The sequence below is a fragment of the Paroedura picta genome, chromosome 3 (genome assembly GCF_049243985.1).
Source record: "Paroedura picta isolate Pp20150507F chromosome 3, Ppicta_v3.0, whole genome shotgun sequence".
NCBI classification, from domain to species: domain Eukaryota; kingdom Metazoa; phylum Chordata; class Lepidosauria; order Squamata; family Gekkonidae; genus Paroedura; species Paroedura picta.
Genome location: NC_135371.1, coordinates 140,899,500 through 140,927,349, shown reverse-complemented (window position 1 = coordinate 140,927,349; position 27,850 = coordinate 140,899,500). Strand labels below are relative to the sequence as shown.

The 27,850-nt window shown below is 43.3% G+C and overlaps 1 protein-coding gene across 2 annotated transcripts in view; it reads right to left on the bottom strand.

Moving 5' to 3' along the window:
- Positions 1–1,298: 1,298 nt before the first annotated feature.
- Positions 1,299–27,850, bottom strand: part of SDK2 (sidekick cell adhesion molecule 2) — a 404,613-nt gene continuing 378,061 nt past the window's right edge. For both annotated transcript variants that reach the window (XM_077328296.1, XM_077328297.1), the window contains 8 exons: positions 24,788–24,925; positions 22,235–22,396; positions 19,565–19,690; positions 14,674–14,838; positions 14,382–14,522; positions 11,950–12,088; positions 11,697–11,823; positions 1,299–3,631 (listed from right to left, as the gene is read on the bottom strand). In XM_077328296.1, the coding sequence (XP_077184411.1) occupies positions 3,278–3,631; positions 11,697–11,823; positions 11,950–12,088; positions 14,382–14,522; positions 14,674–14,838; positions 19,565–19,690; positions 22,235–22,396; positions 24,788–24,925 (1,352 nt within the window). In that variant the 3' untranslated portion in view covers positions 1,299–3,277. The remainder of the gene's footprint in view (positions 3,632–11,696; positions 11,824–11,949; positions 12,089–14,381; positions 14,523–14,673; positions 14,839–19,564; positions 19,691–22,234; positions 22,397–24,787; positions 24,926–27,850) is intronic.

Sequence of the window (27,850 nt, the reverse complement as noted above, 5' to 3'; positions counted from 1 at the left end):
ATCCCTCATCTCCAGTGAAGCTTGCAGTGAAGAGTTTATTTTAAGACAGTCAGCAGATTCTGGAACTGATGCTGACACCAGAGTGGTGCCATGGCACGCAGGTAAAATGTAGCTGAGTCCTGCATTTTGTGGATCATCTGGAGATGTTCTTAAGATGGCCATTCTGTCTGGAAAAAAGATGTCCTGACCCCATACAGCAACTGCCATTACAGCGCAATCCTAAACATAACTATAATCTTTTAAACTCCATAGCATTATAGTTCACTGGCATCAATGGGCTTAGAAGGGTGAGACTTCTCAGGACTGTACTGGAAGTAAGCTAACTGGCATAAAATTATGAAAGATCTTCCTCTCATCAAAAGGGCATACTAGTATGAGCAATATTGCTATCCAAAATAAGGATTGGATGGCAATAAGTTGCATGATTTCTTTTGGACCTGAGTATCAGTGTGGTTTTACACTTTTAAAAATTGAAGTCCATACCTTTAAAGAATAGTTCTGCTTGGGATTGCATTGTGGATCACTCATCTCTTGTGTGTGTGTGTGTGTGTGGAGGGGGATGCATTAAGTGCTGGCAACTCAACCGAACAATCCTTTCACAACTAAACATATATTGGTATGCATGGAAATAGGTTTGATACTCTCTGATGTTTACTGTCAAAGGGAATTAAATAAGTAACATTTTTCTCACACACATCCTATGGGTCAGGTCAACTATTCCCTACTTATTGCTTTGTAGACATTGCAGACAACAGCTACCTTGGTTAGCAAAATGCTCAGGTGGTATTCTCAATATTTTGTTCACAACTAGAGCAGTAAGATTTCAATTTTAACTTCAGGTAACTTCAGGTAACAAACTTCAGGTAACAGTCGTGATTCTGAAAAGCCCAGAAAACTAGGTCAGTCCCCTTAGCCCGATAACCCTATTAGATACTTCAAAGAAAGTACAGGAGAAACAATGCAGCCAATTATGGAGTTATGCGTACATCCCAAAATGTGCAGGGATTCTGGGGCAAATAAACCTATGCTGAGGAAAAGGTTTCTTTGCTTATTTTTTGAATTCAATGAGGCCCCTGTCAGTCACCATATCAATTGACTCTACAGGTACTTTAGCAACATTATTAAACAAACAAACGCCCCCTTCTTGGTAGGTCCTCTTGCTGAATCTTATGACTGGATTAAGAAACAGAGTTTGTAAATCAACTGGACAATTTACGCAAGGACAAATTATGCAATTTATCACAGGACAATTTATGCAAGAAGCAGAGGAAAAAAAACACCTCTGGAAGCAGTTCAAATTGCATTTTGACTCTTTATTAAAAGGACCCTATGTGCCAGGCTCAGTCTTTTGTAACCAGGCTCTGAAAACAATGTGCAAATAAAGGCATGGGTCAGGTGAGAGGGTATATGGATATAGAATCTTAGCACTCCCAGGAAAGAAGGTAACCCGCTTAGAGCATTACGCTCTCTCTCTCTCTCTCGCGCGCTCTCTCTCTCTCTTTTGGTTCCTCTTTCCTCTCACAATTCCTGGACTCCAGTTTTGCTCTAAACCATAAATTTCTTAGGAAAAGAAAACGGCCTCCACACCAGAGCTGGGGACTCAGTAGGCACTCTGTGTTTGTGTGTATTCTGCTAGGCCCAAAAGAGACAAAAATAAAATAAAATAACTCCCCTCCCTGTCCCCCACACCTTTGTGCTAAAACAGAATTTGTAAAAAGGAAAGCAAAAGAGAGAGAGCCTACCATTTTTGATGCAAGACTTCATCAGCACCCACCCTGTTCCACCTCCCTCTCCCACACTAATATTTCTGGGGGTGGGGGTGAATGATATATTTTTTTTAAACCCAATATAAATGGGGAATGGGGTCAGACTCTCCTTTTATATGGAACTGAAAAGAACATTTAGTTTGGACAGCAGGAAGAGAGAAAATGCTGCAGTGAGGCATAAATAAGCTCTCCCCCACAATTATCCATTCTAAAGCCAGCACCAAGGGGCTGTGCAGCATTTAAAAGATCAAGTTTATATCTTTTCCCTGAAGACCTCCTCAAATTGCACTTGAATTGGATTGGAACATCCTTCCTCCCCTTCCTCTCTCCCTGTCCAATGAATTGAAGGGGGACAAAAGGAGCGGAGAAGAAATCAGAATGCTGAGAGACCCTCCAGCCATGCCTCCTGGTTAAGTCTGGCTGCTTGTGCTCAGCCCTTCCTCTAGGGCAGGCGCTTTCCAGAGAAGCGATACCATAGTGTTTTTCTGTCCTGGGACAGAACACTGGCTCCTTTGAATCCTGCACCTGCCTCCCTGGCCTTCTCAAATGCACTCTCCTAGTCTCTCATCAAAACGCACCAAAGGAAACCAAACTGTGTTTCTAATCAGTACCGTTCAGCCTAGGTAACCTTTGCAAAAGTTCTCAAGTTCTCAAAAGTTCCACTCTTGTAGTGGAACAGCAGAATGGAGACTAAACTGTTTCAGAGAGGAGGTTCTGTTTGCCCTGCAGAAATTTTTATTTATTTATTTATTTATTATACTTCTTTACTGCCCTCCCATAAGGCTCAGGGCAGTACTAATACACTGTCAATGGCTACTGCAACTGGGATTCTCTTCAGTGACCTACTGCTTCACAAAGCCTCCCACTGTAGAACTGCTGAGAGTTGGTTCTGGGGTCTCCCCTTCTCATTGGCCGGCAGTGAACTGCCTGGCCCATGTTCTCTCTAGCCAACCTCTTGCAGATCATACTAGCAAGTGCTGCATCTAGCTTCCTGGAGCACTGGCTGCAGCGGCCCACCTGGCTCACCTGTATGAATGGTGGGGCCCTCACCCGTTCCCCTTCAAGGAAAACTTTGGCTGGAAAAAAATAATTCAAACTCAAAGCAACTATTATGAGAAACATGGATTCACAAGCCTTTCCTCTGTCTAGACTGGGGACCCACCAGGAAGTGGTCAGTAAGGCCAAACCTTGTCTGGGCTTTGGAGGCTCCCATTCACCACCCTGTTGCCCTCCTTCTGCTCTAGGCCTGCCAACAGGCTTGCCTCAGATCTTGTTCCAGGCACACAGTTGCAAACCAGAAACTCCTTTGAGCCTGGCGCAATACTAGAAGCAGCAACAGTAAATGATTCCAAGCTCAACTAAGACCGATTGTCTCCCACGTGATCTTCTCCCTTCACCTCCAAAAAATTAACAATTCTGGACCAAAATGTTCGTCATCGTGGTGGTTGTTAAATCCATTATTTCTCTTCTTAACCATTTTCTCTCTCTTTTTCTTCTTTCCTTTAAAAATGTCAAACAAAAGAAGAAAATCCAGCAATCGGGGCTCTTGACCCAGGGGCAAGGCTACTGGGGGGTCGGTAAAGGGTGCTCTGCTGGCTGGGGGGGTTGACTGGAGTTTGTGGTGTTGGAGTCCTACTGGTTTTAGGTCGGAAGAGGCTGCCTTGCTGAGTGCTGGTGCTGTTGGACATTGGACAGTGGTCAGGATCACCAGAGTCGCTCTCTGTGTAACTGTAAGCCTGAGCTCTGGAGATGCCCTTCTGTTGACGCCTCCATGAATTGTAGTAAGTAGGATCGCTGATGTAATGATTGACAAAGGAGTGGGCTTTCTGCTGGTTCTGATCCACTTCGTATTCACTGTCGCTTCCCTGTGGAGTATAATAGAAAGACCACAAGTTTAGCGGATGGTTAAAGCAGAAAGCCATCAGCTTGGTAGGCTGATGTTCCAGAATTGTGCAGATGACCCTGGTGGTCCCTTCCAACTCTATGATTCTATGTTTCTAGAGATCTGTGTGTGAGGGAAGCCACCCTTATCCTACCCTTAATATGTCTGCTGCTCTTTGCCTCCACAAAAAAAGGGTGTGTGTGGGGGAGAGAAGGGACAAAAGACCACAGGTGAACTCAGATCATGGCAATGTAAGTACTGCTTAACCCAAATGCATAGTAACAGACACCCTCTATTAAAAATGAATCATTTGAGAGGGATGCTGCATAGTTATAATTAGCCTTGGACTTCCATTTGTTCACATACACATATACCTTCCAGGTACACATTTGTGCACATTAGAGTTAAAAACACCCATTCATTTAACTCCTAGATTAATCAAGTAACCTTTCTGGTAAATTAACCGGCAATAGCCACTTTCCATCCATGACATATTAAGTGGGGATGTATGTTAAGTTTATTTTGGCTTTCAAGGGGAATAAAGATGAAAAAATTAAACATAGCAGCTCTTGGTTATTAAATTTTAAGTTTTATTACATTTCCTTCCATATGTGAGAAAGTCATGCATATCAGCATTTTTGTAATACGAACTGATAAATGGGAACTTGCAAGGCCTTGCAGGAGGCATCTCATTTCCCCCTCCCTATTTCCTTTTCTCCCTTTCCCAAAAGTCCCCATCCCCTCTCTCCTTGTTCTATTGCCTTCTAGTGTTGTCAGCCTCCAGGTGTGGCCTGGAGATATCCTGGAAACTTGACAGATCTCCCAGCTACAGAGATCAGTTCCTCCTTAGGGTTACCAGCTCCAAATTGGAAAATACCTGGAGATTAGGGGTGGAACCTTGGGAGTGTTTTTTCTTTATCAGAGGGGAAAATTATAAGACAAAACAAATTAGAAGAGAATAAGCAGCCTTATTCTTTGCTACCAGACTTAAAAATGGGATTTTTAGCCATCATGTTAGTAGTTTGATGTTTTAATGGGAATTTTAATGGGATTAGTTGGTGTGACCCATCGGGAGAGGCGGGAAATAAATCTAATAAAAATAAAAATAAAAATAAAAATAAAAATAAAAATAAAAATAAAAATAAAAATAAAAATAAAAATAAAAATAAAAATAAAAATAAAAATAAAAATAAAAATAAAAATAAAAATAAAAATAAAAATAAAAATAAAAATAAAAATAAAAATAAAAATAAAAATAAAAATAAAAATAAAAATAAAAATAAAAATAAAAATAAAAATACTTGATCCTGGCAAGACAGAAGAACTATCTCCTTAGGATCCTGCCCTTATTCCAACTAGGCTCCAGTCTCTACAGAGCAGCTATACATGCTTATTTGATGCATCAGTGCCACACACATTCAAACTAAAGATCTCTGGTATGCTAAGAACCAGGAATCCCCTGGATAGCTCATCTCCAGACTAAAGTGATAAGCTCCCCTGCTTTGTAGTGTGGACTCCATAGCATTATAGTTCACTGAGCTCCCTCTCTGCCCCAAATCCCACCCTCTTCTGGCTCTGCCCCCAAAGTTCTCCAGGTATTTTCCAACCCAGAGCTGGCAAACCTACATACATCGCTGATTTCCAAGTAGGATTACCAGCTCTAGCTTGAGATATTCCTGGTGATTTGCATATGTGTGTGTTTGTGAGGGACAGAGGCAGGGGGGGGGGTTAAAGAGCTTCGGGGCTGGTATGTGGTCCACATACCTGTGACAGCCTGGGTGACACTACTTTTATTATTTCATTATGATGAATCTGACAGTTTTATGATTTCAGAAACCCTTGAAACCAGAACTTTGGCTTGTACGTCCTTGATATGGCTGCTCTCTTCTCTGTTTCCAAAAAGCATCATCAACCAATTACCAAGTATTCTGTCCAGGGAGACCTCTTCTTCCCTTTCTCTTCCCCCCATATATAAATTTTAGAAGGAAGAAAAATTGCTAGTCAAGGCAGTGCAGCCTTGGCTTAGTTCCCTCCTTTCAACTGTGCTCTGTGTAATTGAATTCAGCTTCTCCATTTGCAGGAGGACAATAGGGACCATTCATGAGAACCCTCAGCCTAGCCAGGGAAGCGATCAAGTGGCAGCTTTCAGCCAGTTCAGCTCTTAACAGTCCCTCCAAGGTACTCATTCCATTAGGGGATAATGGAGGAGCAGGGGGATCTCGCCTCCTCAGCCACTGTGAAGAAACTGGAAAACACAAGGTCAAAGTGAGCTGCATGTTATGCATCTCCAGAACAGGACTGGAAGGGAAAAATTGGGCCAGCGCATGCTGGGTCAAAAACATTTAAAAAAATAACAAGATCAAAACTGGGCCTTTGAACAGAACATCTGGCTTGAAACTCCAGCCTGCAGCCTGACATGAAGCCTCCGGTGTGAAAATGGTCTGGATGTCAAGAAACACGCAATTCCTCAAAGAAGATGCCCTCATCCACCATTGTTATCAAAGGACTAAAGTCATAACAGATAATCTCTGTAGTAGAAATTGGGGGGGGGGGATATTTTTGCAAGTCCAGCAGAACCAGTGCAATGTACAGTTCTGTTCATAATATTGACAAAGGTGTGCTACTATACTACTCTTAAATACATTCGGTCCTCAAACAGGATATGGGCGAAAAGGTCTTGAGAAGTGAAAAGGGTGTGTGTGTGTGAAAAAAATAAGGTGAAAGGAAACAGAAATGAATGAGGAAAGTGTGGAAAAGAGGAACAGAATTAAGACAGGGAAAGGTTGTTTAATCTTGCTACAAAACCCAACTACTGCTTAGCAAAATCTAGCTGAACTGGATGCAAGGAAAGGAAGAGCTGGAAGAGACCACAAAGAGCCATCTCTCAACCTCTTCTCCTAAGTCATGGATTCCAACCCCACAACTATCCTAGTTGCCCTTCTCTGAACATGTTCCAATTTGTCAATATTCTTATTGAATTGCAGCATCCAGAGTTGGACACAATATTCTAAATGAGATCTAAACAATGCAGAATACAGTGGTATGATAACTTCCCTTGCTCTCGATTTTACGCTTCTAGCAATGCAGCCTGATATTGCAGTAGCCTTTTTAGCTGCCATATCACACTCTTGGCTCATATTCAACTTATTGTCCACCAGAACTCCTCCCTTTCACATGTACTGCTATTAAACTAGGTATCTCCTGCTTGGGGGGTGGGCGTATTTTGGCCCATCAATGGGGACTTATAGATCCTGACAGATTCCTGAATGAGAGTCCCAATGCCTTTGGCTGACATGGGTGGATTTGGTGGAGGATTGGCATGTCCTTCTATCTGCTGCCATTGTCCGTCTATCTGCCCTCAACTCAAACTAGCTCCTTCGTACACCAGGAAGCTGTGTGCGAGGAGGAGGAAAGTGAGATAGCTTGAGCGAGTGTGGAGGGAGACAAGTGACGAGGCTGCAAGAACATCCTATCACATGCTTATGAGGGCATATGAAATGGTGATGAAGATGGCTAAGTGAGAGTTTTTTGCCAACTCCATCATGTCTGCCAGCTCATACCACATTCAATTGTTTAGGGTAGTTTGGTCTCTTACTGCCCTCAAAAAATGGCGCCAAAATAATAATCAAAGGGAACTTAGTTGTGAGGATTTTGGGAGCTATTTTGCAGATAAAATCTTGTCGCTCTGTTGCGACCTTCCGCCCACACTACCTGTTTAATGATCTTTTCCAAAGCCTTTCCTGGGACCAATGTTAAACTGACTGGGTATTAGTTGTTGGGAAATTCTTTTTTTCCTTTTTTAAAGTATGAGAATTACATCTCCCCTCCCCCAGTTCATTGGAACTTCCCTTGTTTTCCAAGACTTCTCAAAGATAATTGCTAAAGGTTCTGAGATTTCCTCTGCCAATTCTTTCAACATTCTTGGGCGTCATTCACCAGGCCCTGGAGATCTGATTTCTTTTAATGTACCCCAATATTTCTGTTCAACATCTTTATCAAGTTATCCCTTCCCCAATATTGTCTCCTTCATTTCCCCCCAGTTGAATAACTTTTTCCTTATGAAAAAATACTGAGACAAAATAGGCATTAAGCACTTCTACCTTGCCACCATCCTGCTATCATGACACCATTGTCTCCACTCAACAAACCTAACCCTTTATTTTTCCTTTTTCTATGGACAAAGCCACCCCCCCCCCCTCTTCTTGTTATTCTTAACTCCCCGGTGACGAAGAAAGGGGCATTCCCAAACAACTGAAAATGTTGTGTGCAGGGAAAAACCTGGTTGCACACATTTCTGTATTGGGTAGCCCTGAATTAGACCCCGATTGAAAAGATGAAATTCAGTTTTCTGGGGGATTCCTTTGCTGCAGGACAAGAGAGAGGGGGCAATTCAGGACTGCATCCGAAGAAAGAAAGCAAATTTTAGTGCAGAAATCAACAAAAAAGTCAACCCTTTAAAAATGCAAATCCGAATGATATTGCTGGTGTGGAAACAGTCTTGGACTTCCCTTTGCCTCTAGTGGCGCCAGCCAGAACTGCATTTTGAAATAAAAGGAGATGTTCAGCTGGACACAGTATGATGCTGCCTCCTCTTCAAAGACCTCCTTCAAGCTGCACCTAGGGTAGATCGCACCTCTACCATGTCCTTGGTACACCACTGCCTTTAGCTACAGGAGTCTATCAGTACTTTGAATACAGCATCGAACTGAAACCAAGGAAAGTCATCTTCTGTCCCATCTTCTGCCATTCCTTGGTAACTGAATTCTTTATTTGGCAACTTAGGAGTTTTTAAAAACTTTACTTTTCTTCCTGTTTATATAGAGTAGTTGATTCTCTTTGGCCATGTTAGAACATAAAACCTTATGTTGCGTTAATAATAATGTGCATAGCACTGCCAGTGACAGCATCTTATTAGGACATTGGCCTTGGATTAAAAGATAATTCTCATTTGGTAAAAACAAAAACACCCCTTGATTTTAAAGCAGCTCCTTCAAGTTTCCCTGTGCCTTCTTTTCTAACTGGTCTGGTCTAGGCCAGTGTAACAGTTATAAAGCCCTACCATCACTAGAATCTCCTGTCAGGCTCCACATGTCATCGTTGGCAGCATCATGTTTCTGGAAGTCTGAGTGTGAAATCTGAGTGCCTTAAGGAGCATTTCCTTGCAGTAGCAAATCGCAGGTCTCTGGTACTTCGCTCACTTATGTAGCCTTCTGCCGGACTGTAGCAGAAATTAAACCAAGCTCCAAAATGCATGCCCTCTACTGTCAGATCAGTCCTGGATTGTCAGCTCAGATCAGTCCTGGATGGATTTACACCGAGATGTATTTTCAGCAAGGACCCAGTGCCACAACATTAATCTGTCTGTCTGCCCAATTGCCCCAGGATGCCAGTAGTGGTCCAGGCCTTTTGAGAATAACTCTGTTCATCAGGAGAAGACAAAGGAGTCATTTTGCTTTAGGTTGGCAGGGATGCCAGCTCCTGACAGCCGCAGAACTGCTAGTGCCTATTGCTGCTAGCAACAGGGCCGGGGAAAAGAAAGGCCTGGCTGTAAAACTGTGTGTGGCCAAACCTGACTTTTTGAGCCAGATGTCTGCCTGCTGCTTCTCCTCTTCTGCTATGCAGCAGGCTCCTCTGATCCCCACCTCCTTCTCCAGTAGAAAGCAGAGGAACAAATACTTTTTTCAGATTTTTCACCAGGCAGGTTGGCTGTCTAGTATCCTAAATAATTTAGAATTCAGGACCTGGATGAACAACCTTCTCAGATTAGTATTTTATTCTAGTATTTTATTAGTATTTTATTCTATTTTGGTTGCAAGCCAAAAATTTTTATCTGCTCTATGAACTTAGTAGATTTGAATTTGGACCCCCCCTCCCACTGGTCCAATATATTGACAAGAAAGTGGAATATATCAACAAGAGTTTGGGCAATTGAGACAGAAGCAAGGATTTTGACCTCTCTTAAAGCCGGTGTTATTGCTCCATCCCACAGATGATTATAAACCCCAATCCAAATACTAGGGTAAGAGGACCCAGACTAGCATTTATTTTGAGGCCCATACAACAGCTTGCTTGACTCTGTTGTTCCCTCAAATTCATCACCCCTTTGTAAAAGGCCAATGCAAATGTTATATTATAAACATCTACCTCATCCTTTAATGATAGTTGACAGTACCATCACACAAACAACGTCTATCAGGGTTACCAGCTCCTGAAAGGAAAACTGGACAGTTTCTGTAGAAAGATCTCAATGTGAGGCCAAGAGGTAGGGCTGGAGTAGAGCACAGCAGTTTGGAGCAGGAATAAGGTGGAGCCCAGAACACACAGACATGCACACAAGAAAGGGGAGAGCATTTCCCCTTGCTTATCTATCAGTGAGTCCTAAAGCTAAACATAATCCTAATGTGTAACAGACTACACTTAGAAGTATTGTATTAATAGAGTAAAGGACTATGGAGGGTTAATTCTTCACAGAAACAGAGTGCCTTAAGTGACAGGTTGCTCCAAGCAATCTGATTGGTTAGCATCAGCTGAACACAGAAAGTCTTGAGAGAGCTGCAAGCTGTGGACAGTCAGATTTCTGCCTTGACTGCAGAGGGTCTGATTTCAACTTTAGCTGAGATCAGTTTAACACAGAGAAATGGGAGGAAAGTTGGCAAGGAAGTTTGGGAAGTAGACAGAGACTCCAATTTGGACCAAGGAAAAGATCTTCTGGAGAAGAAAATTCCCTAACCAGTCAAATAGGGAGATAGCGTTGAATATTATAGCAATACTAGTGTGGTTAGAAATTGTCTTTAAAATTGTTAAGAGTTTGTTAAAAACTCAAGATTACTGGTGTTTCAAGAGAAGAGATTTGGGAGCTAGCCTTCTGGAAACCAGAAGAGTTAGAGATTACTTAAAGGAAGTATACTGAAGTGTTTGGAAAAAGAACTTAAACAAAAGCCTCTCAATATAAAGATTTTAGTCACTGCGAAAAGTATCTATACTGGATTTACTTCAGAAATTTCAACCCCTGACGTTTCCTCTCTAGGTTAAATAAAATATTTTGTTATTTTTGAATTTAAAAATGGCTTGAGTGCCAATTAAGTTGCTTAAATTAAAACGGACTCTTGGTCCTTCCTTCAGGTTCCTGGGCTGAGCCAACAGCCAAAATATTGTATTATGACAGGGTGGGACAGCCAGAGTTCTTCAGAAAAGAAGTAAACACATTATAAGGTTGGTTCAGTAACAGAAGAGAAACAGAAAATGTGAGGGAAATCTTGCCTCTGAGGAGGGAAGTGGATAGGGTTATCATACAAGGTTTGGGATTTTTCAAAATCGTTGTCATCCCTAATTTGCATGATACCTCATAGAAGTGAGTGGGAACACATGGTTCCCCAATCTTGCCCTTGCTATCTAGGTTCTGTGGACTTACATATGATCATCTAATTAACATCTTGCTTGCAGATAAAGATAATTCTGTCTCTTACATGGTGGCAAAGTTTTGCTACACTGCCAGCAGAGTGCAAAAATCTTTGGTTACTGTTGATGCTGAGTGACCTGACTGTCAAAATGCTGTATTAACGTTTTGTGCCTTTGTTAACTCCCTGATGCCGAGTGTCCTGTTAAAATGCTGTAATAATGTATGTGGTCTGTAGATACTTTGATGCTGGTCAATGACCGTAATAAATAATCATTTCATTTCATAGTTCCCCAGAAGAAAAGATTTGGTAAGTATCGGTTATTTTTACATGGATGTGCACAAAAGCATCTGCCACCCATTATTCCCGAAATCTCATTCTGGAGGTCATGATTTAAGCAGCCAGCACAAAGATCCTGTCGATGTACTGGCCCAGGATTATTAGACAAGCACATACTGTACTAATGCTGATGCCTCCACCTGTAGCAATGTGACAGGAATGCATTACTGCATCTCATTAGACCAGGAAGAAGACCAGCAAAGTCTTCTAAACCCAAGACGAGACCCTGGTTCAAAATCCTATGGCACTCCCAGTACTTTCTGCTCTAGTTTTACGGAAGCACCTCGGCCCACAACCTCCAGCTTGGCTTACCTGTGAGTCAGAGATTTCTGATGGCTTCTCAGTGAGGCTGCTGCTCTCAGCTGGGATGAGGTCATTATACTTGGTGACATCCTCATCTGAATAGTGCAGAGACCCAGGACTTGGCCGTGGTGGGGACCTTGGAAGAGACATGGAAGAGCTGAGATTTCATACACCTGAGATTTCATACATACATCTAGTGTGGGAGAACACCCCTCCCAAGTTGTGTCTCCCGTTCACCTGCTGCTTGAGCAACCTCTAATACCTTGTGTAGATACCATTCTTCCGACAAAAGGAATTCTTCACTGACAGGCGCCTGTTATTTAACTCGAGAGCAGGGAAGCTGCTCTCATCCAGACTGACCATCTCTCCATGGCCAAGGGCATTTGATTTGGAGTTGCTTCCTGAAAAAATCCAGAGGAGCAGGTATTACTCAAGGGAGGCAAGGCAGCTCTAAATCTCATTCCAAGGAGACTAAATCTCAACACTTGTTTCCTTATTGTATTAGGAGGGGCATCTTGGGATTTAAATAATGGCAAAATAGAACAAGCACCATAAAACAACAGAATTAAAATAAATACTCTTATGAGAAAAAGCATGACATGGAATCCATCTTGAAAGCAGTACAAACATACTTCTATGTGCAGATCAACAAGGGAGGCAGCCTTATTAAGACCATAAGAAGAGCCTTACTGGCGCAGGCCAGTGGTCCATCTAGTCTAGCAAGCGGTTTCAGACAGTGACCAGCCAGTTGCCCTGGGGGCCCAACAGACACAGGGCACAGTGGCCCAGACCTTCCACTGTCTGTTCTTGAAAAAGTTCCCAGGACGCTTAGTCTTGTGTCATTCAGACTCTGTTTATCTCCAGGAATACATTTACCATTTTAAATCTGGTAAGACACACATAATTTCATCAACCGAACCTTGTCCCTTTGCAATTAAAGCAAAATTAGGCCTTGTGAAATGGAAAATGCAGTGAATGGAACCACGACCAGTACTGGGAATGAAACTAGAAAGTCAGAGTTTAAATCTAACTTATCGTCCTCTCTGCTGATTCAAAGTCAACAACTCTGCTTTCTAAAACGAGAAATGTTATTTGCCCATCTAGCAAGTTAGAGCTTTCATGATGTTCACAGAATGAGAGATAATGATCCTAAGTCCTTCTGCTCTAGCTGCTGGCATTCATTTTCCCTCGGAGACCAAGTCACACGATCCTTTTCCTACATGCCTGTGTGTTTTAACCTTTTAGAGCTTGGTATATTCTTGGATTTCATATTTACATGCCTTGGTTTATGCTGTTTTATTGTTTTATCAGAGACTGATTTAAACTGTACATACTGGATATATATTGTAACGGCCTTTGGCTACAAACAATAAAATCTATTGATTCATACATGACTATGCATGGATGTAAAGGGTGGGAAAACTATGAAAGAGTGAATGTCCCCTATTTTATATTTATATTTCTTGGTATGTTTGTCAACAGTTTGGGCATCTCTAGTTTTTGCAGCAGTATTTTATAGATTTTATATACAATGTATACAGTATTTACACATTCATTATATGCCATTTATTCACATGACATGCATATATCAAGCTGATTTATTTCTCACAGATAGTTGGGAAATGCAGATACTATATAAAAATTCACTGCAAGAAAATAAAAGATGATGCAAAAGTTGAACCCAGGATTCTTTATTTTCTCAAGGCAAAAGTAAAATTAAAATGACATCCTTCAGTTCAGAACAAAAGCAATGAGAAATTCTAAATAAGTCCTCACTACCATAGCACAGACCATCATATATGAAAATTAGTAGTAGTGCTTGAAAACATCCATACCAGCCTTTCTCAACTTTTTTACTGTAGAAAGACCTCTGAAACATTCTTCAGGGTTTGAGATACCCCAGAAGTGATGTCAGCAGGCCAAATCTCTTGCTGTGCCCCTGGAAGTCACATCTCACCAGAAGTGCCATCATCCAGACATTCCCACTGGATGTGAAATTACCAAGCCATTCCCACAGGACAGGAAGTGACAGCACAAGAATATTTTCAGATTTGTGAACAGAACCATACCTCCACTCTGGGCTAGCTACCAGTTTGCTCTTCTTCATCAAAGGGAGCCTGTGGAAACAGGGTCGGGGAAGGTCTACGCCACTTCATCACCTTCACCCCAACACCAGAAATAGGGCCGGAGCAGGCCTATGCTGCTCCATTGCTAGTGGTAAAGCCCAATTTAAAAGCGGGTTGGGAGCCAGCGGCAGCCCCCAGCTCTCACCACACAAGTGGCGAGAGGGGAGGGCTCTCCTCCCCCAGGGACCAATCAGAGGGCCAGCATGTCATCAGAAGCATGGTCACATTTTATGTGGTATGATATAGTCCCCTTATCAGGGCTTTCTTGGGATTACATTGGCATACCCACCTGAGCCTCTTGTGGCGCAGAGTGGTAAGGCAGCAGACATGCAGACTGAAAGCTCTGCCCATGAGGCTGGAAGTTCAATACCAGCAGCCGGCTCAAGGTTGACTCAGCCTTCCATCCTTCCGAGGTCGGTAAAATGAGTACCCAGCTTGCTGGGGGGTAAACGGTAATGACTGGGGAAGGCACTGGCAAACCACCCCGTATTGAGTCTGCCATGAAAACGCTAGAGGGTCAGACATGACCCGGTGCTTGCACAGGGGATACCTTTACCTTTTTACCCACCTGAGTCTGACTTCTTGGCATACTTCTTGCTTTGCCCACGGATAATAAGGACAAAGACCAGTAGGAGAATGAAGATGAGTCCCACCAAAGCAATGACCACCAGGAACCACCATTCCTCATAGAAAGGGTTTGCTTTTTGAGCTGCAAAACATCCAACAACATAGAGCATAAAGTAATCCTTTCCACAGTAATTTATGGCTGATACACAGTGCTTCCATGGCTCCAGTACAATGAGTGGGAGATGAACACCCCTGGCATAACCTAAGGCAGTAACATACCATTAAACTGTTACCTGAGACTGACGGGGAGGGAGCACTGGGTGTCCCATAGCCATAGTCGTTGACAGCAATGACGCGAAAGTCGTAGCTGATACCTTGCTTTAAAATATCCATGCTGAAGGTATATGAGGTCACTTCCTTGGGGATATCCTTTATAAGAATGTCCCAAAGGCCCTCATCTGGAAGAGGAAAAAAACTACAATCAAAGTAGGAATTACACGTGTGTATGTTTATGCATGCATCTATTCATTGAATAAGGATATGTACACATACACACTAAAAGAACAACAGAACAATGAGGGTCAGATTCTTGTCTGGTGGCCCAGGAAGTGGCAGTTGACCATGTACAGCTCACCCCCACACTGTAAAACCAGTTTGTAAGCTTGTGCACAGTTTATGTAATTACTAACAATAAAGCCCATTGCACACACACACACACAAAGCAAAACACAATGGGCTCTACAATACTGTTGTTGATCTTTTCTTTAATTTTACATGAAACATTAAAATATAGAATGTGGAAGTGTTTGCAGGATATTAATCCTTCCAGGGCAAGAGAGGTTGACTGCCTTCCACATCTTGGCACAGTGTGTTTATATTCCTTTTGGGTGTTATGGATTTAGAGTTTGTAGATTTTTTATGATGCTAATTTATTAAATTTTGTTGTGCCATCATTTCATAACAACAAGCATGCAAATGCCAAAGCTCAGCATTTCTTTCATCTGCAGCATGCTGTCGCTGCATTGTGATGTTTAGCATCAGTTTGTTCTTCTGCTGTTATGTGCCTTTTTGGATGTGGCATTGTTTATAGAAGTATGTATTAAATTTATAACCCGCCACTCCCAGGCTAGCTGGTTCATAGCGGGTTATATAGTAAATACTTCACAATAAAATACCAGTAGAAACAGCATAACATTATCCCTCCCCAATGACAAAAAAACTAACCTCCCCCTTCCCTCTCAATGGACTTCCATCATCCTGTGCTTGGGGGGGGGGCAGATGATAAGGGAGTAGTCTGCTGTTCCACCTATCTCAGGCAGCCCCCCCCCCCCCGATCTCAACTGCCCTGGGCTCCACCAAAGATCTGGCAGAAGAGCTCCATCTTGCAGGCCCTGCAGAACTGTGATAGTTCTGGCAGGGCCCTCAGCTCTCTTGGGAACTCATTCCACCAGGTCAGGGCCAGGACTGAAAAAGTTCTTCTGTTGTTGAAGACAGACTGAAGTTGAGTGGAGCCTGAGGGAACAAAGACTGTAGCAGAGGTGTGGAGGGGGAAGAGGGGTATCGAGTAGTCGTCTCTCCTGGCATGGGTGACATTAGATACTCTGGCAGATTAATCAAGTCAGCCTGGCTGTATGAGGAAAGGAGGTTCACACATACCATAAAAGATCTAGGCATTTACCTTAGGGGAGTGTGTGTATGGGTGCATGCTGCCAGGCTCTTGAGCATGTGAGCAAAATTCAGATGTCACGAGCACATGAGGAGGAAGGGATAAACTGCAGGACCCACAAGGGGAACTGTAGGAGGGAGTAGGGAAGGTGGGGAAGCTATATGCTGCCCTCCATTTCTCAAACGGGTTGTATTGTGTGAGTTGCTGCCAATACGCCTTGCCTTTTATTGTGCTCATGGGTGATAAGGACAAAGACCAGCAGAAGTAGTAATAAAAGCTGCTGTGGGGAAAAATACAGTGGGTGTGACAGCCTGCAATAAAGGGGGAAGTGGGCCCACTGGCTTGCTATCCCCAAGCAGCTTCTGGCCGCTCTCCCCACCCTGTTAATTCACTTGCCCATCTGCAAGGCCTCCAGCCTCCCTGCCCTCACCTGAGCAACTTTGAGCCTTGAGGCTTCGCTAAGCAGCTGATCTGGAGGCTCAGCTATTTGGTAGGGTCTTTAACTGCTTTTTCTGCACCCCAGTCTGAAGCTGTCAAGAGGGTTCCCTCTACAGCCTCAGAGAAAAGTGTGGGGAAGTAATACCCCACCAAGCAACTGAGCCTCAGGAGTAGAAGTTTGGTGGACTCTCACCCTGCAGACCCCCACTCTCCACAGCCTGGGAAGAGTCTAGAGGGAGGCATATAAAGGGCTTGCCCAACAGCTGATTCCCCACTCAGGGCTAATGATTGTCGCTGCGAGGGAAGGGTCTGGTGGGCCCTTTACATACTTCCCTCCTTTTGCCCTTCAGGAAAATGGCTGGTGCTTCTGGAGGAAGAGAGAAAGTGCCAGGTGGGGGAGGGGGGATGTGTCTTCCAAGAGAGAAGAAGGCAGCCAAGTTGCTTTAAAGGGATGGGAAGAAAGAGCATGTTATAACAAGCTTTTGGATGGTGTCTTAAATCAAATAAATAAAAGAAAATATTTGCCACAGCAAGTTTTATGGTGTGAACCTCCTTCCTGTATACAGCCAGGCTGACTGACTTATTTGCCAGGGCATATAATGTCACCCACACTAGCCGAGACCACTACACTACTTGTTTGGCGAGTTGCAGCTATTTTCCCTGAGGCTGCAGACTGCTGGGCATATCACCTCGGACTGCCTTGTTCCTATTGGTGGAATATCCCCCATCCAGAGCCAATCACCTACTACTCCTTTAGGAAGTGCTTCATTGTGACCATGGCTTGTGTATCACATATATAAAATGACTAGGGACAAAGCCCATGGCATTCAGGAATACAACGGGTTCTAGATTAGGGAGGTGTGATAGAAGAACTCTGCAGATGGCCTCTCCCTCCCCCCAGGCCCTGGAAAGGCTGCAGGCTGGAGGCCCCAGGCAGGGAACTCACCGGCAGAAGCAGCTCTCACACAGCAGGGATCTGCACCCTCTGAGCCTCATAGGGAAGTGGAAGGAGGAGGGGGTGGTCAGGGGTGGGGGATAGAAGGCGATTGGCTGGCCACTGGACAGACAGTCAAGCTGGTTGGAGGAAGAGGCATTGGGCGAGACAGCCGCCCTGAGTGGGCACTAAGCAATGAGTGGCACTCAGGGCTGGATTTACATGAAAAGAGGCCCTAGGCTATTCCACTTATGTGGCCCTTTCACCTCCCATTTTTAAGTTTGTAAATTACATGAGAGATAACAAAATACATCATTACTGTGACATATATCAATATGTTAAATGAAACATGTTGTGATTGGTACTAACCTTTATAAAAAATGTGGAATATAGGACCCTCTTGATCTTGAGGCCCTAGGCTGAAGCCTAGTTAGCCTATAGGAAAATCCGGCCCTGGTGGCACTTAAGCCATGAGACCAGCTCCTCCTCTAACCCCTTACCAGAAATATTAAGTGGAACAGATGTGCAAAATATGTACAGTGGGTATACCCATGATCCTTAATATTTTCAAGTATTTGAGCAAATTTTGGTCAAATAAAGCTCAAGCAATGCATGTAAAAAGTATGTGGACCTATTTCATGTTTGCATAAAAATATTTAATTAGGCAAAGAAAAGAAAATAAGCTAAGTAATGAGACAATGTAACAAAGCCTTCTGGTGGGTTTGGTATCAGCCTAGGTTCTGAAGGGAAAATCTCTCTCGTTTCACTTGAGATAGTTCAAACAAATCAAAAAGGAGTTGCCAGCAGCTTCAGAGAGCTCACTGATTGTTTTGTGCTTGCATCCCTCGCACCAGAGGCTGACCCATGAGGTGGCAGAAGACATATTTTATTCTGTACATGTGCTCCATCCTCCATAAGCAAACACCAGGGTTGCCTATAGGCTCCACTTCCCTTTCCCTACCTCCTGAAACCTCTTCCCAGTCCTCAGCTACTCTGTGATCTTTCTCTTCAGTGGCAACTATTGATTTCCCTCTTCAAATGCACACTACAAACCATGAGCTGTAGCTTCACTGCCAACTCGTGGTACACATCAAAAATGTAAAATGAAGTCAGATTTGTAAAGCATACAGAATTTTTGGAAGCACCAGAGAAAGAGATAACAAGGATCCAGAGTGGTAAGAATTAAACTCTTGGGCAGGGATATTTTGGGAAATAAAAGTCAGAAAACAAGGCTATAGATGCTCCATGCTTCATGTCATATGATTTTAAAAAGCACTTCTTGCACATGTTTGCTCCTATTTTTCCATTGTGTAACACCTGCACTGAATCTTCCATTGTGTAACGCCTGCACTGAATCTACATTTGATTGGGATTTCTTTATTTTTTATCCTGCTTAACACCATGCATGCATGTATTTAAGTAGCACAAGGAAGGCTCAAAATCTGTGTTATTTCAGGTTAAGGCGGAAGAGCCTTGAAGGCAATTAACAGTTCCTGTACCCTGCCATCTGGTCTGTCCTGTGGTCTCCTAGCGGCTGACACTCAAAGCAGCATCATTAAAAAGTGAGTGAGAGGCCATTTCAAAGCACTCAAGTGATTTAATCACCATGTCTGCCCTACTCTTGGCCTGTGAGTTCCTGGGGAGTGGGGGTTGGACGGACAGTGCTCCCCCTCAGATATAGAACCTTATGTAACGGGTGTGCCTAATTCAAATCAGGTTAATATTCTTGGTGTGTGCTCCTAGAGTCTGAATTACCATTACCCATTGTCCATGACAATGAGATTAGGAAACAGTGCCCCGAATTCAATAACTCTCAAGCTATGTGCTGAAGTTCACTAATGTATCACTGCTAGAGTGCAATGGAAAATACAATACTTAAAATAATTAAAAGTTCCTGTGAGCCCCAAGTATCACCCACTGAGGAGGCTGCCCACTGCATCCATAGTAAGTGTAATGGCCTGCATTCAATCATCATAACCGTAACTAGCTTAATTAAACCATGGTTCCACCTTATGTCAAACTGCATTGGTCATTTCAGGCATTGTTCTCTGCTCTCCACTTCCTTCTTCATGGCTTAATTTTAATATTGTCAGAAGTCAATGACAAGGACAGCCAAGGAATCCTGGTTGAAGAATAGCACACATACCTGAAGGCCGTGCCTCAATAACATATCTGGTGATAGGTCCTTTGCCTGGGTCACCACTTGACCAGTGGATGGTGATGGCTGAGCTATACCTGGAGATAAAGGGCTCGCCTGGGGGACCTGGAGCACCTGGAAACCAAGCCAAGATCCATTATTAAAATTGATAAGATTTGTGGAACAAATAATATGCAAATGAATTCTTCACTGTTTCAAAAGTCACATCTCAGATTATGTGTTTCTAGTATCAGCCATAGGAAGAATGCACTGCTAATGCTATTTAGAAACCTACACTTCCCGATGGCTAGTTCTATATGGTGTTTTTAACAGAGACTATATGGGGTTGCCCTATAGCAGGGGTAGTCAACCTGTGGTCCTCCAGATATCCATGGACTACAATTCCCATGAGCCCCTGCCAGTATTTGCCCTATACCTATAGAACAAGAGCCTCTTGTGGCGCAGAGTGATAAGGCAGCAGAAATGCTGTCAGAAGCTGTCTGTCCATGAGGCTGGGAGTTCAATCCCAGCAGCTGGCTCAAGGTTGACTCAGCCTTCCATCCTTCCGAGGTCAATAAAATGAGTACCCAGCTTGCTGGGGGGTAAACAGTAATGACTGGGGAAGGCACTGGCAAACCACCCCGTATTGAGTCTGCCATGAAAACACTAGAGGGCATCACCCCAGACATGACCCGGTGCTTGCACAGGGGATACCTTTACCTTTACCTATATGGGTTTGCCTCCTAAAGGCTCCATTAGTATGGTATTCTGGGTGTGGGAAGGTGTCTGGTAATAGGACCTGCCTTAGACCTGCAGAGTCAACACACCTGACACAACTGACGCCTGCAGCAGCCAAGCCGCAAGATGCCCAGAATAGGCAGAGTAGGGCTGTAGACTAGGTTCAGTTTGATAGCCCTGCTTGGGAAAGGGAACAACTTACAGCTGAGACAGGGCTTCAGAACACTTCTGGTTGAGTGAAGGGGTAGAGGGTAGAAGCAAGCCGGAAGGGGGGACTGGAAAGGTGGTAACCTGTTCTGCTCTCCAATCCACTGCAGGGAAGGGTAATGTGGCTTTGACCAGGGGGAGCATCATAAAAGCTAGTATTCCAATGGGATTCCTGTATAGTTGAGTGCTACATGTACACCAATATGTTTTCTTTTCCTCCATACCTACACTCGTAGTGGAACTTTTCTCTCCCACTATTTGCTGTCCTTACAAATAGCCATGAGCTCATCAGCTGGTTCAGACTTGGTCTCTATTCTCCAATCTCTTTGCTCATCTAGCATTTCTGGAGCATTTGGTGGCTAGAACTGATTGACAGTGTATGCATACAAGATACTTAAGTTACTTATGGTGGACCCATTCTTTGTTGCTCACTCTCAGCTACTGGCAATATGTAACTGGCAATATTTACATAATTAATTGAGTGATTTCTCAACTGGCTTGTTTGAACTGAGCAAGTCTCGAAGTCACTATTGGGGCTAACAAGACTGAATGCTATAATTTTCATCCCAACTATTTTCCAGTATGTAACCCAAGATGATGTACATATATGTTCCCAGGTGGTCTCCCATTTAGGAACTGACCAAACAGAGACCTACTAGATTTTATACAAGGGTACCTTCTACCATTTTATGTTGGCTATCCAGTTCCTATACTCACAGTTTATATGGGTTAATAATGAAAAGGGGAAACCAAGTCAAATAGATCAAATCAAGCCTGAAGTCTTCCTAGAAGCTAAAATAATTAAACTGAGGCTCTCGTACTTTAGTCACATTATGAGAATCAAGAGTCACCGGAAAAGACAATAATGCTAGGAAAAGTTGAAGGCAGCAGTAAAAGACGAAGACTTAACATAAGATGAACTGACTTAATCAGGAAAGCCATGGCCCTCAGTTTGCAAGATCTGAGAATGGCTGTTACAGATTGGATATTTCGGAAAACATTCATTCAAAGAGTCACTATAAATTGGAAGCAACTTGACAGCACTTAATACCCATAATGAAAGGAAAACACCTAATATGGCTAAGGCGGTTCAAGAGGGTCTTATTTAAGTACTGGCTTAGCCAATTTGCCATGACTGACAAGGCTCAATTTATGACAGGATTTGTTTTGTGAGTCACTGCCATTCACTCCGTCTGCTTTGGGGTGAAGACCAATTTTCATGTTGAGGGAGGAAGTTGTGCCAGTCAAATTGGCTAAGCCAATACTTGAAAAAGACCATGTTAGGTGTTCTCCTTTCATTATGGGTTGTCAAGTTACTAGGATTCAACTCTGGATTATATGAAAGAATAACAAGGGGAAATGGCTCTGAGCAGGTAAAAAGTAAATGCTGTTTACCAGTGGAGACCTCTGGAGAGTTTGCACACATTGGGGACCAGGAGAAAGGCCTCTAAATCAGAGGGTGATGTTTGAATGTACATTTGAACATTGAAATATTTTTTCTATAAGTGAAGCTTGGGAAAATATCACAAAGTGTCTGGGTCAATCTTTGTGGTGATCCCTGCTAGTTCAAATATCCGAAAAAAGAAATTAGCAGGATCAGTGCAGAAGGAACAGTACAAAACAGAGATGCCTGTGGAAAATGTCATAAGTTGGCACATTTATCTTTCTCTTTACTTCAGCACAGAAAATGAGCCATAGTGCCAACTTCTGCAGTTGAAAAGGGCTCCCTTGTACCTTCTCCTGGTCCTGTGGTAATATTTGCTTCTACTTCTGGCCCATAGGTGAAGGTCTTGGCTCTGATCCGGAACCGGTAAGTGACGCCTTCTGCCAGGTCTTTGACTTTCAACCAAAGAGGGCTGTTCCCCTTTACATCCACAGTAACAATCTTGCTGACCCCTGAAAGGTAGGGAAAAAAAGAATTACATTTTACAGACCCAGTTTCTGTTTCTGTTCAGGAGATTTCAGTGGTAGCTGTGTTGCTACAATACTTCAAAATGCAATGTTTTAAAACTAAGCGTGTAGCTTAAAGCCCCTTTTGTTTCTCTTCAAACCAGGAATATATGCTCCTGCTTCTCAATCAGAAATGTTATAAAACTAGTAGCGCCAACTTAGACAATTAGCAGCCTTCTAAGTCCACTGAAGTCAATGGGTTTGGAAGGCTGTATCTCTTGTTAGGACTGCGCTTTAGAAAAGGTATATGGCCTCTCTTACATGGTCGCATGTCAATACAGCTATTTCAGCCTGGAATCTATTTTTCCCCTAATTGTTTTGTATTGGAAAAAATTCACACCAGAAATATCCCATTTTGGGGGGAAGGCACTGGCAAACCACCCCGTATTGAGTCTGCCATGAAAACGCTGGAGGGCGTCACCCCAAGGGTCAGACATGACCCCGTGCTTGCACAGGGGATACCTTTACCTTTACCTTTATGGTTGAATATTATTGTTAAATTTCTCAGTAGTACTAAATAAACAGTAGCTAGTTTGCTACAAAGCCTATTGTTAGGTGCGAAGTCGTGTCCAACCCATTGCGACCCCATGGACAATGATCCTCCAGGACTTCCTGTCCCCTACATTTCTCAAAGTCCATTTAAGTTTGCAACAAAGCCTATTATCTGATACTATTTTCAGCACTTGCAATGTGAGAAGTAAGAATTGATCCATTGGGCTTTCCCAATGTGGTGCAGATTGCTTGGTGTTACTTGTCCTTGCCTGGCTGCAAGTTACTGCCATGTACTCCATCTGCTATGAGGTGAATACCAATCTGGGGAACTCCTCCTGTCAACTTTCATGTTCAGGGTGGAAGTTGGTCTTTTTAAGAAAAGAGAATTTATCTGCTGCTCCATCAAACTTGACTCTCAAATTCTGGAAGATTGTGGGACCTCCCAGGAGGGGTCCTGGTGGGGCAATAGGCAGGATCAGGAAATCTGGCAGCACTTGCGGCCACTGTGGCTTGCGGCTGGATGGCTGGTTGGCCCAGCTGGTCCTGGGTGAATACCAACATCATCAGATCCTACATCTGGTCCCAGTGGTCATCCAACTCACATTGCAATTGAGCATTCTCCCTCTCCATGAGGGCATAGGACAGCTGTCCAGATTGCCAACCAACGAAGGAGTCCCATTTCATGAAGCTCTGTGGCTCCCAGTCATAAATTGAAGGCTCCCACCAGTGGTGGGTTTTTATGTTACAGGTTGCCATCTTGGAATGTCCCAGTCCATTCTCCACCTGAATGCCCTCAGCCTCCTGGCCAACAGGGAATCTCCAGTCATGGTGCTGCCCTCTCCTCTTTAATCTGCACACCATCTCCTCCAACATCCTGAATGTTGTTGGGTGCATCTATAGGGTCTTTTGGCTCTGTAACTTCATCCTGACTGCTAAACATGGTAATTCTCATGGTAGGAAGCATTTCTCCAGAGTGGGTGAGTTTTAGCAATTTATAGTTTTACTATGGGAATGATGGGATTTTATTGTAATCTATTTTATCCTGTAAACCGCCGTGAGCCCAAAGGGAATGGCGGGATATAAATTCAACAAATAAATAAATATTTAAAGCCCTGTCAAATTCCGAATAACAGACTCTTTGGTGAAAAAGAATTCCCTTTATGGAGGAAGTAAGTGAAACAAGGCAATGGAGGCCTTGCTAAAACTAGATTCTGCATAAACCAGCACCTCTATATGTAATCTCAGACCCCTCCCCTAATTAGCTCCTTGGTGGTCAAAATGCTAGGTGCAAACCTTTAGTGTTCTCACACGACAAAGCCTGCAAAAAGAAAAGCAATGACTCCCTGATATGCTCCATGACAACCACCCCAGCTATCCAGGGACAGAAAGATAAGTGGGAGACTCGCTAGAGTCAGAAGACTACAGAAGATTACAGCACAATTCCCCGCTTGGATTAAGAAAACACCCAGCAGGCATCAGAAATAAAAGGCCCCAAATTCAGGTCAAGCAGAGTCATAAAACAGGTCAAGCAAATAGTACAAGCAGATCAAAGTGATTAATAACATATTCAAACCGATTAATACCGTAAAACTGAATAAACGAGTCATACACCAGAATAGATAAAAATACAGGTAGTATGACAAGAGTATGTGAACTAGAGAACAGCTTCTTGACACCTGTACATCTGGAATCAGAAAATAGGAGCAACAGGTCACAGGGCCTTGGTTCAAGTTGCCCCCAACCCAGACTTGCAGCACTCATGCTCATTAGATTGACTGGCCACTGAGCTTAATTAGCATTGTCTGCTTTGCCAATCTACCATTTCTCAAAGAGATTGTGCCTCACCATCCACGGGCATGCAGGGTTCATAGATAAGCCGGTAGCCCTCAAGGATTCCATTGGGGAAGAGAGGCGGGTCCCAAGTCACATTCACAGAAGTGGTGGTCAGTTCACTGAATTTGATGAAGCCTGGAGAGCTTGGGGCTGTGAACAGAGGAAAAAAATGGAGTTAGATGTAGGGACAGATGCTACATTTTCCCATTAATGCCTTTGGATGAATAGTGGCACAGCCGTCAGCCATTAATCTCAAGGAGGAAGGACAATAGCCCCTTGAAGACAACCCTCTTGGTCCTTGAATGCCACTGACAGTTTGCATAGCCAATGAAGAAAAACAAGACTGCTTTATTAAACCACAAAGAAATGACTAGATTGGTGGGCAGGTATCTAAGCCGAGAGCAGCTGTGAATACAAAAGAAGAGGGCGACCACGTGACCCACATGGGCTACAAACATTAGTATAGTACTCTGGAATAAGTGATCCAGGAGAACAAATTCCCTGCTTACTAAGAATGGTCTTGAGCAAATGTAATCTGTATAAGAATATTTTGGCCATTTTTAGGAAACCTGGATCTCAACCTAGCATTTTCCTTGTAATGTTAATGGGAGAGCTGGAGTAATATCTGCATGAGAGAAACAGCAAACAGGAGGGAGGTCTTAACCCTTCCCGTGACTCTTGGGCTTTCCGCACAAGGACCAATTTTGCTGAATGTTTTCAGTATGCAGAAATGCTATATTAAGTAGTGAATTTTGTCATTCTGTATACCTTTAATTTTTTTTTATGAGCCTCTTGTGGCGCAGAGTGGTAAGGCAGCCGTCTGAAAGCTTTGCCCATGAGGCTGGGAGTTCGATCCCAGCAGCCGGCTCAAGGTTGACTCAGCCTTCCATCCTTCCGAGGTCGGTAAAATGAGTACCTAGCTTGCTGGGGGGTAAGTGGTAATGACTGGGGAAGGCACTGGCAAACCACCCCGTATTGAGTCTGCCATGAAAACGCTGGAGGGCGTCACCCCAAGGGTCAGACATGACTCGGTGCTTGCACAGGGGATACCTTTACCTTTACCTTATACCTTTAATTTTAGTGGAATATTGAAGTCCCAGTAGCTTTGTATTCATTTCCCACAGGTTTTCAGTCTCGCTGGAATCGCAACAAAGGAAGCGATATTTTTTCCACGCTTCTTCCTGCCCGTACCCGTCATTCCAACATAACAGCCAATGAACTGTTGTGTTCGTGCTTCTGAAAAGCTCCTTTCCCTTTAAAAGCTGTTTTTTAAAAAGCTGAAAACACCAGTAGCAACGAATATGTGTTCGTTCATTGTCTCAGAAAGACCTTTTTTGCTGGCATAGGAGTGGGCGCTTAATTGTTTACATGCTCTTCAAGTAAACCCCCCCCCCCCAAATGTGTGCAATTTGTGGCTGAAATTACGGCCAGTGTCGAACAAGGGGCTGTATTGCTTGGGAACTTTAAAGACACTAGTAGGGAGCTTTGTTTTATCGTTAATCACTTCTGTGGAGGGACTTTAGCCGGAGAAGCCTTGCTCGTTCATTGCTTTCGCCGGTCTAAGGAAAAAAATGGCGATCGCATCTCCGGAAGCTTGGGGGCGAGAACGAGGGAGGGACATTCTTTCTACCGCTACATTGAGAGCGCACGTGTCTTTTTCTGATGTGTTGCAGGTTGTTCTCAAGAGTCTAGCGTTTTTTAAAATGGGCAATCCACTTTTCTGGATTTCCCGAAAAGCAGTATAACGAAGCGATTTTTGCGGGAGTGTTGCAGATTGTGTACGACATCATGCGTAATGTTGAATTAATAGCATTTACCAAAGGTAAGACTTCTGCTACATTTAAGTCGTGCGGAATGGCCCCTGATTCTCTCTGGAAAATGACTCCCCACTGCAGTTTTGGATCTCACCCATAGGAGTGCTTGAGGAAAATGGCTCTTGGGGGCACTTCTAAGGGAGAATCAGCAAGCATGGGAAGCATTCCTTCCAACTTCTTGTTGTTCCTCCCCTGAAGTCCCCCCCCAAATACTTTCTTTGCAAAATTACCAAAATTTTGCAAACATGCAGCACTGTAAATGGGATTAATGATAATAATGTGCGTTAGAAAAGATTAATAAATAATGTAGGAACTATTTCTCTGTTGAGAATCCAAGAGAGGCGAAGGTGCTGATTCTTCTACTCCAGTTTGTTTGACAGTCTGAAGTATAGAGAAGTAGGAGGGGAAAACTTTACAGCAAAACATCATCATGCTTTTTCTTGGTTGAACAAGGAGGTGAATGAGATATAGTCAATCTGTCCTATTTTGGTTGGCTGATCTGTCCTCCCACCTACTTTTAGTGCTGTTGTGGAAAGAGGACTGATGTTTTTCTTGATTAATAATAAAAGTACCTGGGTGGAAGGGGGAGAAGCACCACCAACTGGTGAAACAACATGGGGCAAATAAATTCTTCCTCCTTCCTCAATGTCATGCGATCAATGCTGATCGAATTTCCTCTTTGACTACTTTTCATAGCTAAATTACACTATCAAGGATCTAACAAGCCTTTAAAGAACACCAAAATTCAAATACCATAAATTACATGATCTCCACATTACTATTCATTGCTCCTATCCCTTGATATTTTGTCTTTTCTCTTATAATAGATTGATTTTATGGTTTTATTTATTTACATCCCACTTTTCTCCCCAATGGGGAACCAAAGCAATTCACATAATTCTCTACTCCTCGGTTTTATCTTCACAATAACAATCCAGTAAGGTAGATTAGGCTGAGAGACCGTGACTTGCCCAGGGGTGACCAAATTGTGGCTATCCAGATATCCATGGAATACAGTTACCATGATCCCGTGCTGGCAGGGGTGAATTGCAGTCCATGGACATCTGAAGAGCCACTGTTTGACCACTCCTAGACTAACCCAAGACCACCAAGAGAGCTTCTTCGGAGGAATGGGGCTTTGAACATGGGTCTCCTAGCAGCTAGTCTGGCACTCTAGCTACTAGGCAATGCCTACTCCAAGGCCCATTCCAGCTGCAATATGATTCCATAATCAGACAAGTCAGAGAACTATGAGGGTCCA